At 29.9% G+C, this 15210-nt stretch overlaps 1 protein-coding gene across 2 annotated transcripts in view; it reads right to left on the bottom strand.

The window, feature by feature from the left end:
• Positions 1-2104: 2104 nt before the first annotated feature.
• Positions 2105-15210, bottom strand: part of LOC107437425 (dehydrogenase/reductase SDR family member 11) — a 42296-nt gene continuing 29190 nt past the window's right edge. For both annotated transcript variants that reach the window (XM_016049425.4, XM_087167846.1), the window contains exons 3-6: positions 10629-10782; positions 8332-8426; positions 3673-3805; positions 2105-2560 (exon numbers count right to left, since the gene is read on the bottom strand). In XM_016049425.4, the coding sequence (XP_015904911.3) occupies positions 2360-2560; positions 3673-3805; positions 8332-8426; positions 10629-10782 (583 nt within the window). In that variant the 3' untranslated portion in view covers positions 2105-2359. The remainder of the gene's footprint in view (positions 2561-3672; positions 3806-8331; positions 8427-10628; positions 10783-15210) is intronic.

Here is a 15210-nt window from a genome sequence, read left to right on the forward strand (position 1 = left end):
GAATATTGGCCCTCCTCGAAAGTTATTACACCGTAAAAATGAGTCTTGACAATTTCCGTCCACGCGTAGAAAAAAAAAACAAAGATAAAGTATAGTGAAAAAAATGATGGGAATACTGGTTGGTTGGTTGGTTCTAATGCCACTTGCCACACGGGCAAGCCTGCTTGGTGCAACCGAGCAAATTTAAGGCAAAGTGTGCGATTCTTGTTTTTCAGTAGCGCCATCTATGACCAAGAATTCGACTTTGCCACATCATACGTCACACCTGTTTATAAAGAGGACTCATTCATACATCCATTCATTCATCCACAGATCATAATTTTGACCTGAATTTGAGAACGATCGATCTCCAATCCAGTACCCCCAGAGGTATTGATTTGTTATGGGAACATGGAGGATTTTTGCGACTCGACAGATTTAACGTGCATCAGTCACTTTACTACACGGGGAGTCTTCGGCCGGCGGGGTTCGAATCCACGAACTCTCGGACATGAGCTCAGCGCCCTACCGACCAAGCTATCCCGGCTTTGGGAATACTGATGAGGAAATATGGATTTTGGGAGAAATTGTGAGGGAAAAAATGGTTCTTGTCCAACCCAATTTTCAAATTTTATTCTTTGCCTATGAAGTTTATAATCAGTATATATTTTTCGCTTCAGTTTCTTAGCATTATTTATTTAACATGCATATTAGCGTTACGAGAATTATATCTTGATATTTATTTTACACTTATCATTTTTGAAAAATCATTTTATGTTAAAGTTTTATGAACGGTAATAAAGCGGTAGGTCTGTTTGCATTTTAGTCTGATTCAAGAAGAAAAGAAATTGTAAAATAAGTCGAGTTAGTTTGCTTAATTATTTTTCACTTAGTTTACTGACATTCCAGGGAGCGGAAACCCACCTGGAGGCAATCGGCGCTGCTAATTGTCATAGCATCTACAAATTAATTAAGTGGATTGAATGTCTTCTTAAATTTAAAAAAAGAAGAAAAAAAGATCGAACAAAAGAGAAAACTTTATTTTTCAATCCAAGCTTATAATCAATAATTTATAACCCTCCCTTTATTAAATTTTCCAGGAAGGAAACGCATCTATACAGGTGAACGACACTGTATCATCTTGTTATAAGTTATTTGCATTGAAAAAGATAGAAAAGATACAGATTAATAACCATTCCTCAGGGCCATTTTCTATCTTACATTCAATCCACTTAATATTCATTATTCTATTTATTGTTTCATTTCTCAGCGAAGTATCTATGATGATATGATAATCCATTTTTATTTAAAGAAACTTTAAATAGATTACAGAAATTATAAAAATAAAAGCACCGTACAACAACGATTTTATTAATCACTCGCTTCGATAGGTAACAAAAAGAATTTTATTATGATCGCTTGCAAGTTTAACCTTTTAATTAAAAACTTGTTTCCGCCTGATTTTTGAATCAAATTAAATTTAAGCAATATAAATTTTTTGTGAATTATTTCATCAATTTTAAATACTCATAATACTCATAAAGTCATAACTTTTAAATACTTATTATTTGGGGTTTTTTCTACGTATTTGCTGAATTTTCTTAATAATGATATCTGTCTGACTGCCCTGAGGTTGCAAACAAATGGGGATTTATTGAGATAAGAGCTGCAGAAAATCTACATATATTTTATTAATTTAAATATATTTTATTAATTAAACGTTTGAAAATATTCCTTTCAATTTCAAAAGAAATTGTATTTTAGTGGAAATTTAATTTTTTGATATTATACCAATATTTTTACATTTTAGGATTTTTCAAATAAAACCAAACATTTTAAAAAGGAATTTTACTTTATGAAATACTCAATATTTGTGATTTTTTTACGTACTTGCTGAATTTTCACAGTATTAATATCTATCTAGCTGCCTTGAGGTTGCACACAAATGGGTATTCATTGAGATAGAGCAACAGAAAATCTAAATATATTTTATTAACTAAACTTTTAAAAATATTCCTTTTAATTTCAGAAGAAATTGCATTTTAGTGGAAATTTTCTTTTTGATATTTATGTCCCTATTTTTAAATTTTAGGAATTTTTCAACTTTTTCAAATAAAACCAAATATTTTTAGAAAAGAAAATTTTATTCAATTTTTTCCAATATGAGATGTTGGTGGAGAATTGATTTGACTTTTTGTAACAATGAGAAAGGCAAATAAGAAACGCTGCTGTTTTCAGGGATACTACAAGAGAGTCAATTAAATCAAGATAGCCAAAATCCTTTACTTTAGAGTGGTTACGTGGTAACAGATATTTTTGTATCAGGAATATGTTTCTTAAAACACGCTGTTACAATCTATATCTTTAGCTTGGTACTTCATTACGTAGCTTGCTGTTGAGGTCTTACGAGAACATCGTGTACCTCAACATAGGGAGGAGTTCCTAGAATGTATACAACTGTTCCGGCAATATCATCCGGTTGAAGACATTCCATAGAGTTGTATAAAGCACATCCTTGTGCTGGATCACTTTTCTGGAGACGAGGAAAAAATTCTGTTTCCACCACTCCCGGACTTACACTCTGAAAGAAAGGGTAAAAAACTGTAAAGAATATAGTAAATAGATTATTAGTTATTTTTTTAAGATGAATTACACTTTATAAAAATTCCATTAGGTGAACCTAGGCAACCGCCTGTTGATTCAAAAGAAAAAAGGGGGTAAATTCAAGCTTATGATTTATGTAATCAAGTTTACGATTTAATGAATGATATTTATTGTTTAATAAAGAGAAGACTTTTGCGTTACGTTATGGCTTCCCGCAAACGCTAATTAAATTTTACTTCGCATGCATGAAAATCAACGTAAAAAAGTGACGTATACAGCTCTTGAATGCAGCTTTTACTGAATACAGCCTTTGCATTACGCTTAGCGAAATCTTAACTTTAACCCTGTTTCTCAAAAGCCGCACGTTTTAATGTGTGCGTTGGTTTAATTGCATTTGCGAAACTTCTTTTCCTTATTTCCATTTTTTTCTTTATTTTCATTATTCTTTATTTTCATTATTCTTCATTTTCATTATTCTTTATTTTCGTTCTTTTTTTTTTCATTATTCCTGATTTTCAATATACTTTTTAAAATATGAACTATTTGTTGTAAATAGAGGAAACGCTTTTGATGAAAATGTTGCAGTTTTGGCAAGAAACATGTTTCAAATCAACGAAATCGATCAGAGTAGATTTTTTTTTCTTGATATGGAAGAATATTTTTTAAAATTATACAATTTTACTTTAACCGCAGTTCATTTATTTTTCTTATTTTAATATTTTATTATTTATTAAATTATTTCTGAATAATATTAAAATGAAAAGTACGAAATATGCTTTAGCAATAAGAAAAGTGCTTATTAACATGTAGTTAACATATCGTGTGTTGTGTAGTAATAGACTTTGTAGCTGCTAAGATATCCTTTTATTCCCTAGATTATATTATAACTAAAGCGAATAGATGCTAAATTTGATTAGTTTTGGAATAGAACTTAGTAATAGGTACTAAAGAAAATTTTAAAAAATAATAATAAGCTATACAAAAAAGCAAAACTAATAGAGAAATTACATTAATTTGATTAAGAAAATTAAGAGAATGTATTTATTACTAACTTATAACTAAAACAGTAAATGACTACAATTTACTAACCGATACTCGTATTTTACTCTTCATTTCTTTGACTTCTCTACGAAGGCCTTCGGTTATTGCTCGAACCATAAACTTAGTACCACAATAGAAATTGTTACCAGACATACCTGGAGGTACTCTGTGACCACCCATACTAGAAGTAAATAAATATTATTGTTAATAATAATTAAAAAATCATTCATTTATCAAGCCATTTATGACAAAAAAGGCATTTAAATACCGAAGTCTCTTTATTTAAAGGTGAGTAGCCTTTATGTCAGGGAAGAAGAAAGTCACATTAATTTAACTAAGAACTATAACTCTCTACTTTTAAGAAATAATGGGGTTTTATTTATCTAAATTATCGTAATTTTGCATACCTATTGTCTATCATTGTCAAAAATTTCATTTGAAGCGACCCAGAAATAGTTGTTTCATCATTATTTAACAATTAAACAACCAATCCACCGAATTGACCACGAAATCATTAAGTCAGTGTGTAAACAAAGGAGTGAATTAATAAATCAAAAAAAGTTAATTAATTAATCAATGAATCATTAAAAACTAGAATTAATGAATCACATTTAATTTTTAATAAGAAGGTATAAAGTTTTAGTAACCACACCATGTTACGTTACATGATGGTTACTAAACGTTATTACGTTAAATGTTATACATTATTTACTTCAAAAGGAAATTAATTCATGAATAATAAATTAATGAATCAAAAAAAGTTAATTAATTAATCAATGAATCATTAAAAGCACGAATTAATGAATCAGTAACTGCGTAAAAAAACGGAAGCAACAGAAAGAATCACATTTAATTTTTAATATGAAGGTATAAAATTTTAGTAACCACACCATGTTACGTTACGTTACATGATGGTTACTAAACGTTATTACGTTAAATGTTATACGTTATTTACTTCAAAAGGAAACTATTAGAATTAAAAATAAAAGACAACGCGCCAGCTGGAAGTTTAATCGATTAAATGTAAAAGAAGTCATACGATACATCATAAAAGTTAGCAAAGAGCAATTCATTTATTTGCTTAGCCCCAACCTCCAAGGATTCAGTTTAAATACATTAAAATCAAAAGATTACAGAATCCAAATAAGTCAGTAAGAAGCAATAAAAATCTATCTGAAAAAGGAATGTTTCGACTAGTAAACAAAATTAAGCTTTTATTTAACGAACGAAATCAGATATTTTTGTTCTCGTTAACAGAAAAATATCAAATTATGACACACAAAAAAAGGAACAGATATTTATTCATTCGATTTCGCTGCAGTGTGCATGAGTTTAATGAGTTATATAAGAAAATATTCAAGGACAATATTGTTAAAAAAAAATTAAAAAAATTTTAAAAAAATTTGTTAAAAATTTAAAGAGTTATAAATAAAAAGATACTATCTCATCATCTGGTAACGCGATGATATCTATAAAAATGTCGCTTTTTAATATTGTATTAATATAATCAAAGCAAAATACATCAATACAATAGAGTGAGAAGCTCCAAAATAAACGAGACCGATTTGTAAACATAATGTAATCAAGAAAAGTTTTTAAATAAAACACTGATAAGAACATATAAAGCGAGAAGGGAGAAGATGTCATTTACTTACAAATAAGTTGCAAAAACGGTTTTTAAATATTTTCGTCAGTTGTCAGATTACAAATTATGAAATTGGGTATAATATGAAAAAAACACAACTACTTCGATTTAGTAGGAACAACATATGACGCAATGCTAAACGAATGGAATTTAGTTGTTGTTTATTTAGTTATTGTTATTAGTAGTTTGTTATTGTTATTAGTAGTTAGTTATTGTTATTTGTTTTAGTTGTTGTTGTTTATTTAGTTGTATTTAGTTTCAATAACTTTTCTTTATAATGTAATAAAATCTGGCGAGCAGCTATTTAAACGATCGAACACTTCGTTTGTTTATTTGTGGCTTGAAGTTAGGCTCGCAGAAAATGCCGCTCATGGATTAAATTTAGTAGGAACAACGCAACCTGTGACGTAGGCTATATTATACCCAATTAAAGCGTAAATAGAAGGCAGTGGAATTTCTTTTTAAGGCGCGTTCATACTGAAGTTAAGAACCGCATTTAATTTGTCCATTAACCTAGATTGGCCCGAAAATTGGATTAGTGCAAAATAATATATTATACAAGATAATTCAAAACTTACAATTAATAAAAAGTCGAATTTTAAATACAATAATTTAATTTAATATTTTTTATTGAAATTATAAATATTAATTGAGTTAGTTGGTTAGTAATAAAATTTCAAACGATTTACAATAAAGTAGAAATCTAATTTTAATATTTGGTTGCCACGGAATTTCCCAAAATGCTGAAATTGCTGATGATGAGATTATATCTTTTTGTTACAATTTTTTCTCTAATGCTTAACATTTTTTATAATTTTAAAGTTTTAATAATCTCTCTCATTATTTGTATGAAATTCTTTTTTTTCTTGTTTTCCTTGAGTTTTTATTTTTTATTAGGGGTTATATATATTCTAGTACTTGCAGTTTACGGGAGCAGTTAATAAAACTCAATAAGACTTAATAAATCTTAAATTCTTAAATTTTCTGTAACACTTTTTTCTTTTCTTATCCATATATAAAAATTTTAAGCATATGAATAAAATAAAGAAAGAAATCCTATGCTTTGATGACGACTTTAAATTGATATAAAACTACATTAAAATCCTAAATTAACAGTTCTGATTTTACGTTCTAAAATTATTTTTCTGCTTTATATATTTAAAACACTAAAATCTTTAAATAATATTGATTCTCTTTGCTGTTTTGATTTCGAAAACTTATATGCTTTTCTTCTAAATAATAAAATTCTTGAAGACCTTATTCAAATTCATAGCCTATTTAATCTTAATGATGTCACTGATAAAGAGAGCTGGAAGTTTTCTGTTCATATTACCCTTAGCAGCAATTATATTCCATTTAATGACTGTCTTTTTTAACAAATTAATGGTATTCCCATGGGAAATGATTTTAATACTAATGTTTGCAATATTTTTATTTTTCTTCAAGAATATAGATTCGTTAATTCATTTGATAATTTTCCTACAAATTCCTTCTTTCTCAGATTTATTAATGATCTTTTGGTTATTAAGTTTGATGATTTTGAAATTTTTGCTTAGCAAATTTATTGAAGTTAATCAATTCCTAACAAAACTAATATTTGATATCTTTCAGCAAATTTTCCAGGTTTTTCTTGAAATTAAAGAAGATAGGTAAATTAAATTCAAACTTTTTGATAAAAGAATTAATTTTAACTTTCAAATTAATAAGAGTATAGATTTAAATTCCATCTTAGCCTATAAGGGTTGTTCCAATATTATTACAGATCAGATTCTTAGGCTTTACAGGTATTATTCCAATTATAAAGAATTTTTAAAAGAAACGAATAAATTATAAGATTAGCTATGATTCAATTTCAAGGTAGAAACTAATTATGATAAGCTATTCCTAAAGCCAATGGTAGGAATAGTTTGGATGTATGACCTTTTATACTGGATCAATTAATTTATCAAGTAAACTTCTAAATTGTAGCCTTTATTTAATAATTTTAAATTTTAGTTGTCCAGTGTGATAAACAGTTTTTTTAATAAGTATGAATGGGGCTCATACCTATAAACAGACAATGCCTATGAATGCTGGTAACACGAGTAGATATTACTGTTATGGAAGAAAATATGAATGAAGGATAAACTTTATAAATGCCTTTATACCCATGTATGTAGGCTCTGACATTATATGCAGTCACCCTATAAAGTCAGAAACAGTCACCCTATAAAGAAGGTAAACCAATAAAAGGGTTTATTCCTAGTTTACGTTTGTATGTTATACTATTAGTACCTATTTGAATGTTTTGTTTGTTTGTTTTTTTATTTTACAATTTAAATATTTTTTTATAGTTTTTATTAGCTTCTTTACTTATTATGGCTTTTTAAATTTTCCAATTATAGTTATTATGAATATTTTTTTCCTCATAAATGGCATCACTGAAATGTAAGTTGCTTAGATATTTTTACCAATTATTTTATACGATAAAGCTAAAAGCACATTTATCATATTTTTTCTTCTTAACAAATTTGTTTAATAGTTAGATCAGTATATCTAATTTTAACACTCGTTTATTTTATTTTACTTCATATCGGTAAGTTTGTTTTCTGCTTTTCTTCTTTCATCTTAAACACATTTGAAATTACATTTTTAAATTTTTCAGAGACATAGACGCATTATAAAGAGTGATATTAAGATTATTATAATTAAATAATATATATATATATATATATATATATATATATATATATATATATATATATATATATATATATATAAAATCTAAAATTTTTAGAGTCTGAACTGCCTGGTTCGGACACTCAGAACTCAGTATAGTTTTTTTTTCCTCACCTTTATCACTGGTGCAAATGTTATAAAACCACAATTCCAGAAACTAATGTCAAAAAGCCAACAATATAAATAAAAACCAAAGCTAAGAAGCTGCCAAAGTTAGCTAAGAATAAAATGAGCTAAATGTTTAGTTTTTGAAATACAGCGCAATTTCTAATATGATTAAATGATAAATTTCATGAAGCTTAATTATTTTTCATTACTTAGTTGTATTTACGTTGCTAACTTACCTCGAAATATGAATAATGTGGCCGTCGTCAATACCTTTCTCATTCATTAGTTTCACTGCTTCTCTGGTGCAAATACAAAGAGCTAATATATTAACCTTAAAATAAATAAGCGTGAAAAAAATGGCTATATTTAAAATAAAAAAAGTCATTTATATATACAAGGGTAAAGACAGAATGCATAAGAGAGAATTTATACAAAATAAACTACTTTTCAAGGTGAAAATTTGATATTTTCAACTATTTCATTTGCAAATAGCGGATTAACAGAAATAACATGGGATTTTCCTGGATAGTATGTACTAATCTGGTGTTCATATGCTAAATAGTTGTAAGAATATGAAAAAGATAGGTTGGGTCAAACCAAAGAACAGAACAGATTACAGAAGGGTGAAAGGTTAGCTTCCATAGACATAATGTAAACAGGTCCCCCACAATTTGGTAAAGTCCCTGTAAATAAAAGAGAAAGTAACATTTATGGGCCCATTATCTTTTATTATATAAAAGCTAATGGAAATTTATGGGTAACATTATGAAGCAGAGGATCTTCCTAAAACGGATTTGATTCACCTCTACCCCCAACCACTGCAGCGAATAAAAAGGAAAATGATAGTTTTTTTTTTTTTGGCTTCTTGATACATTTTTGTACTATTTATTAAAAATACTGCACGATTTATTAAGATATTTCTTTGAGAATTCATTTTTATCGCCCATGTTGATTATGCTAGCAAATTTTGAGAACCTGTTCAGATGACATAACTCCCGCCAGTCACTTTGCTTCTTTTGCGCATGACCTTCGAATCGTTGTACACACGATACTCGGCTGAATCTGAGGATGTTGCGCTCCCTGTCAGTTGTTTTCCTAGCACAGCATTCAGCACTGAACAGTTTCTCATGCTAGTTACGTATACGAAGAGCTGAACTTCTTCTGCATTCTATATTCTTCGGTCAAGCTTCCCGAATGGTCAAATTTAGCGTTTTCCTTTCTGAAAACATGAATTTTTTTGTTTTTTTTGACTAAATTTTCAGATCACCAGCATCAAAATGAAATCAATCACCAGTATCAAACTTTTAGAAAATAAATAACACACGCATTGTATCTTAAAAGGACATTTGGGAACAATAAGGTTAAGCATGGTGCTTGGCCTCCCAGATCACCTGATTTATCTCCTCTTGATTTTTTTCTCCGGCGTGCGATGAATACTATTGTGTACGAGATGGCCATAAATTCTGAAATGGCCCTGGTGGCACGAATCTCCATCGTTGCTGCTTCGATTAGTGTAAAGCCAGGTATCTTCGAAAATATTCGCCAATCCATGTCGCATAGGTATCATTCGTGCATCCAAGTCAATGAGCAAATTTCGATTACCTTCTCTGTCACTTGTTAGTCATACATTGTACTCGTTTGATGCATAATAAATCGTTTTACACTACATTCTGCATTGTAATCTCAGTGTCTTTCGCTTTCGCCCATGCTTTCTTTATGTAATTATGGTTCCTAATGATATTCTCTACCTCCTCTCCAAGTTTGTCCACGGCATTCTGAAACACCTTGTAAAAGGTAAAATCTTCCCTGTATCAGATATGTAATGTGAAATCCTCCCTGAATCAGATATACAATGTGAAATCTTCCCTGAATCAGATATGTAATGTGAAAGCTTCCCTGAATCAGATATGTAATGTGAAATCTTCCCTGACTCAGGTATACAATGTAAAATCTTCCCTGAATCAGATATGTAATGTGAAATCTTCCCTGAATCAGATATGTAATGTGAAATCTTCCCTGAATCAGATATGTAATGTGAAATCTTCCCTGAATCAGTTATATAATGTAAAATCCTCCCTGAATCAGATATACAATGTGAAATCTTCCCTGAATCAGATATACAATGTGAAATCTTCCCTGAATCAGATATATAATGTAAAATCTTCTCTAAATTTATGTAATGCAAATTCTTCCCTGAATCATACATGTAATCTAAATTCTTTGTTTTCGGAAAGTAGTTCTGCTTATTTTTGTAATATATAATTAATATGTATTTTTCATTTTAATATCATGCTTTTACGCTAACTAATTAAAAATCTAAATTCTAGAAACTACATGGCATGCCCTCGAATTGTGTTCCATTATGGTAATTGTTCTTCCAAAAAGTAACCCTGGTTTCACTACTAGCTAAAATTTCTCCGTAAACATAACAGTTGATGATTATGAAATAACAGAGACAAAAAACAAATGAAATCATATGGACTTGCTTCAATAACACTTCAATGAAATTTAAATTACGATTAGGTGAACTTACATCTAGCATATTTTTCCAATCACTCGTCGTTCCACTAAGAAGAGGAGCATTGTGACTAAGTCCAGCATTGTTGATGCAAACATCAAGTCGCCCAACATCTTGTCTTATTGCTTGAAACATCGCCAGGATTTCTAATTCATTGCTGAGATCACATCTGGTAAAAATGTATACATATATAGTTATTTGTTCATAGATTTATAAGATTACGTTTCGATTGTAAGATTAACTACACTCTACTTAAGAATGTTATCTCCAAACGTACTAAACCAGAGGTTCAGAGATTTTGAGACGCAACTCATACATCATTTTTTTTAGAACGAATTGCCTCATAAAACAATTTTCGGATGCTTAACGTTTTTTTCTAGCTTTAAATCTAAATTTTAATATTCTTCTAATTAATGTTTATCTCATTAATTCAAAGTTACACGTGCTGAACTAAACCTCCAACAGAGTTCGAATTATTGCTACAGCTTGGATGGTGAGTTTAGATAATAAAATACACTTGAAATAGCGTTTTTTTAGAACGAGTCGCCTCATAAAGCAAAAATTAAGAACTTATAAATCGAGCATTTTTTAGAACTTTGTACAAGAAATTTTTTTTTATAGATTTAGATAACATTAAAATGTTTTTAGTTTTAGTCGTAAGTATTTTAAATTCAAATTTGCATCAAAACAAATTTATTAATATCGAGCGCGACAAAGCACAATTTGCGAACTCCATCCAACTTTCATGTATATCAAATTCAGAGTGACACTTTGTACGAAAAATAAATTTACATAGGTTTAGATAACATTAACTGAACCTGTTTTTAGTTTAAGTTCAGTGTAATTTAAATTCAATGCTACTTCAAAAAATTATATTAATGTGGAACAAGAGAAAGCACTTTGTTAATAATTTTTATGAACTTGCAATTAAGTTATTTTGCAAATTCTTTGGAACTCTTAACCAAGTATAGAGTGGCACTTAAAATACGAGAAAGAAATTAACGTATAACTTAAAATAATATTGGCTGACACCCTTTTAGTTTTCCTTCCGTACATTTTAAATTCGTCATTATTTTTAAAAAATTTCTTTACATTTAAAATCGAGAGAAAGCACTAAGGTGAATATCCTTAACGAATTTGTAACTAAAGCTATTTTGCAAACTCTTTCGAAGTTTCATGCTTGTTTATATAGAGTGCCATTTTATGGGAGAAACAAATTTACTTAGCTTCAGATAATATAAACTAAATTCATTTATGTTTTCGCTCCATGCATCTCAAATTTAATATTACTACAAAAACGTTGCATTAAACTTGAACAAGAGAAAACACTATACTCACAATTTTTATGAATCTGAAATTCAAGCTTTCGGAATTTCAGCATTCCACGCTTTTCAAAGTCAGGAAAAAAGGAATATACTATTGGGTTGTTCGGAAAGTAATTTTATATTTTCCCAACAGAGAAATTAATTATTTATTTTTCCACTCTTAAGTCGGATAGTAGATTTTTCAAAGCTAATATAGGTGCGCTTTCAAAGATAGAAAGCTAAAAGCAGAATTTTCGGCATATTTTACTTTTTAAATATCAAAATGACAAAGATGTTATTTAAGCAAGAAAAAAATTATCCGATGTGTATTTTTTTTGTAGTATGCCTGTTTATTCAGTGGGGGTGCGATTGTTCCTGTTTTTCTCAGTGGCGCCATCTATGGCCAGGAATTCGACTTCTGCCACGCCATTCACACAACCACAACCCCTTTATAGGGCTGGTCACATTCACACACAAAGGGGAAAGGACATAAAACACACAGAGAGAGAAAGAAACATCCATGCCTTGCCCGGGATTCGAACCCAGAACCTTTCTGACGCAAGGACAGTTCCCTGCCCCCTACACAGGCCGGTCGGCATCCGATATGTATGGAAAAGAAGTATTGGCAGTACGTCACAGCCAAAGCATATTTGCAAAATTCCAATTAAGATATGAAGATTCACTACGCCAGTTCAGGTTGATGACGAAACGAAAAAAGCATTAATTGATACTAACAGGCGAGTAATAAATCGCGAAATCACGAAAGGATAAAATTTTATTTTATTTTATAACCATCATTAAACAACCGATCCAATTTTGAGCTTACGACTACCGATGTTCAACTCAGTAGCCTTGTAAATTTGAATCCAATCCAGAAGACAAGGGAACTCTTGGATCAAATATCGGAAGAAATTTACCTTCGCTTTTGTGTTTGCATTACTTGGAGAAGAAAACCATGAAAACCTCACACGGTAAGTCAAATGGCTAGGAGACTCTCACCCATGATCCGTCTACCACTGAAGATTTTTTAAGTCAGCACTGTAGTCCATGCGAGCCGAGTGCGGAATTCATATCGAACAGTCATCGCTGGGATTCAAACCCGAATCACCTCATTGAGAAACAAGTGCTCTATCTCGAGATTAAATTTTATATTATTTTATTTTATAACTGTCGTTGAATAGCCAACCCGATATTGAGTTTACGACTATTAATATTTAACTCCGTATCCTCGTAATTTTGAACCCAAATCCAGATAACAAGGGAACTCCTGGATTAAGTATAAGGCAAACTTTGCCCTATACTTATTCCTTAATTTGATGGAATTAACCCGCATTTGCATCCCATGGAGAGGAAAACCACGAAGACCACCCACTGTTAGCCAGGTGACAAGGGGACTCCAACACATCATTCGTCTACCACTGAAGATATTTTACGTCAGCAGTGTTGTCAGTACGATCCTGGTGCGGAATTCATATCGACCAGCCGTTGCTGGGATTCGAACCCAAGAAACCTCATTGGGAGGCGAGCTCTTTATCCCCCGAGGCACCACGGTCCCAAAGATTAAATTTGTCAAATTCGACTTTTCATGATCATTTGAAACTTCTACGTTTAATTTTAAACTACGTCTAAAATTTGGACATCATGCTTTTACGGAAAGAAATTAATCCCGCCGTACTAAACGTCTGTGATTTGCTTCGGAAACGTCAAGAAAATTATCCATTTATGAAGCGCATCATCACTGGGGACGAGAAATGGGTTCTCAACAGTAATTGTTCGGGTCTCTACAAAAATGTTTAGATAGTTATACCTTTACTTCAAATGAGGAGGTCGAAAATCATCTGCATCAATCTTTTGCCACTAAAGAAGAATAATTTTATGAGCTAAGAATCATGCTACTGCCAGAAAGATAGAAAAACGTATTGAACCAGAATGAATATAGCAAAATTTAATAAAAATATTTATTCACGATAGGAAAATCGCTTTTTGCTTTCAGAAAGAAAGAAAATGAAATTACTTTCCAAACAACCCAATATCTCGGTTGTATTTCTCTTTTCTTGAAAATATTACAAATCTCATTCCTTTGAAAGAGAGGCTATATTTTTAAATATTTTTACTACTTCCCAGTTCCTATGATAAAGAAATTCTTACAAAAAAATAATTATAGCTTCTGTTTTTTATTTCCGGCAATAAAAAAAGGATGATGCATCAAATTTATTGTCTGCAATGGGATCAGAATCAAAATGAAAAAGAAACATGTAAAAAAAATAATAATTTACACGGCTTTAACGAAATACTAAAAAGAGTATTTTAAAATTTAAAATAAATATGTTTCTTTTGAAATAATAAAAACTAACATTCTTTGTGTCACAGATTAAGCATAAAAATTTTCGCTCTGTAACTCTGTTTACAACCTTTATTCGTGGAATTTTTTTTGCCACTAGGAAGTATTGTCCTGTTCAATGATTCAATCATTCAAAACGTGTAAAATAATATTAGCTCTGAGGCTATAAAATCGCAAAATTAACTGCAAACATATAATAAAAAATGCATAGTTGTTTTAAAAAAAATACTACAACCGAGTATTTAAAAAATAGAAAAATATGTTAATCATAATTATAAGATAATAAATAAGACTGATTACCAGCGAAAAATAAAGAAAACTGATGGTATATTTTAAATACAAAATATAGATCACTTTAAAGAATGTTTCCCGTTTAATTGGTTATTTAAAGCAATTACAATATCGACTTCAATAATATTATTAACCTAATAATCTCGTTTGCCGAGCAACAGTTAGTCATGCATAAATTTTGAACAAATGAAAAGTGATGGTAAAAATATTTTGCTATTCATTTACTTCAGAAAGAGATAATGCATTGAAAACTATCACATTATACAAATGACAGTGTAATTTGTGTAGTTATCAGGTTAGGTTTGAAAACGCATAGAATAAAAAAATATCAGCTAATCCACTAAAATTTAACTTTATTAAAAAAGTTGCGACTAGTTTTTAATTTGGATGTTTCCTATTAGTTTGATATTAAACTGATTAACTACCGGCTGATAAAACTAATAGTTAACTGATGAAAACAGGCAATTAATTTTTGAACAAAATGGTCTATCTGTCGTTCCCTCAGATTTAGTAATTGCCATAACCAATCTGGACTGTCATAATAAATATCCACACTTGGTTCGAATCTCAACGATAGCTGTACTGTTTACAAACTGTACTGTTACAACTATGTTCTGTTTACAAACAAAGAAACTATATATTTATAAAACTATAGAATTGT

This window comes from Parasteatoda tepidariorum, chromosome 7 (assembly GCF_982258835.1).
Source record: "Parasteatoda tepidariorum strain Cologne lab strain chromosome 7, Ptep-v5.0, whole genome shotgun sequence".
Lineage (NCBI taxonomy): Eukaryota > Metazoa > Arthropoda > Arachnida > Araneae > Theridiidae > Parasteatoda > Parasteatoda tepidariorum.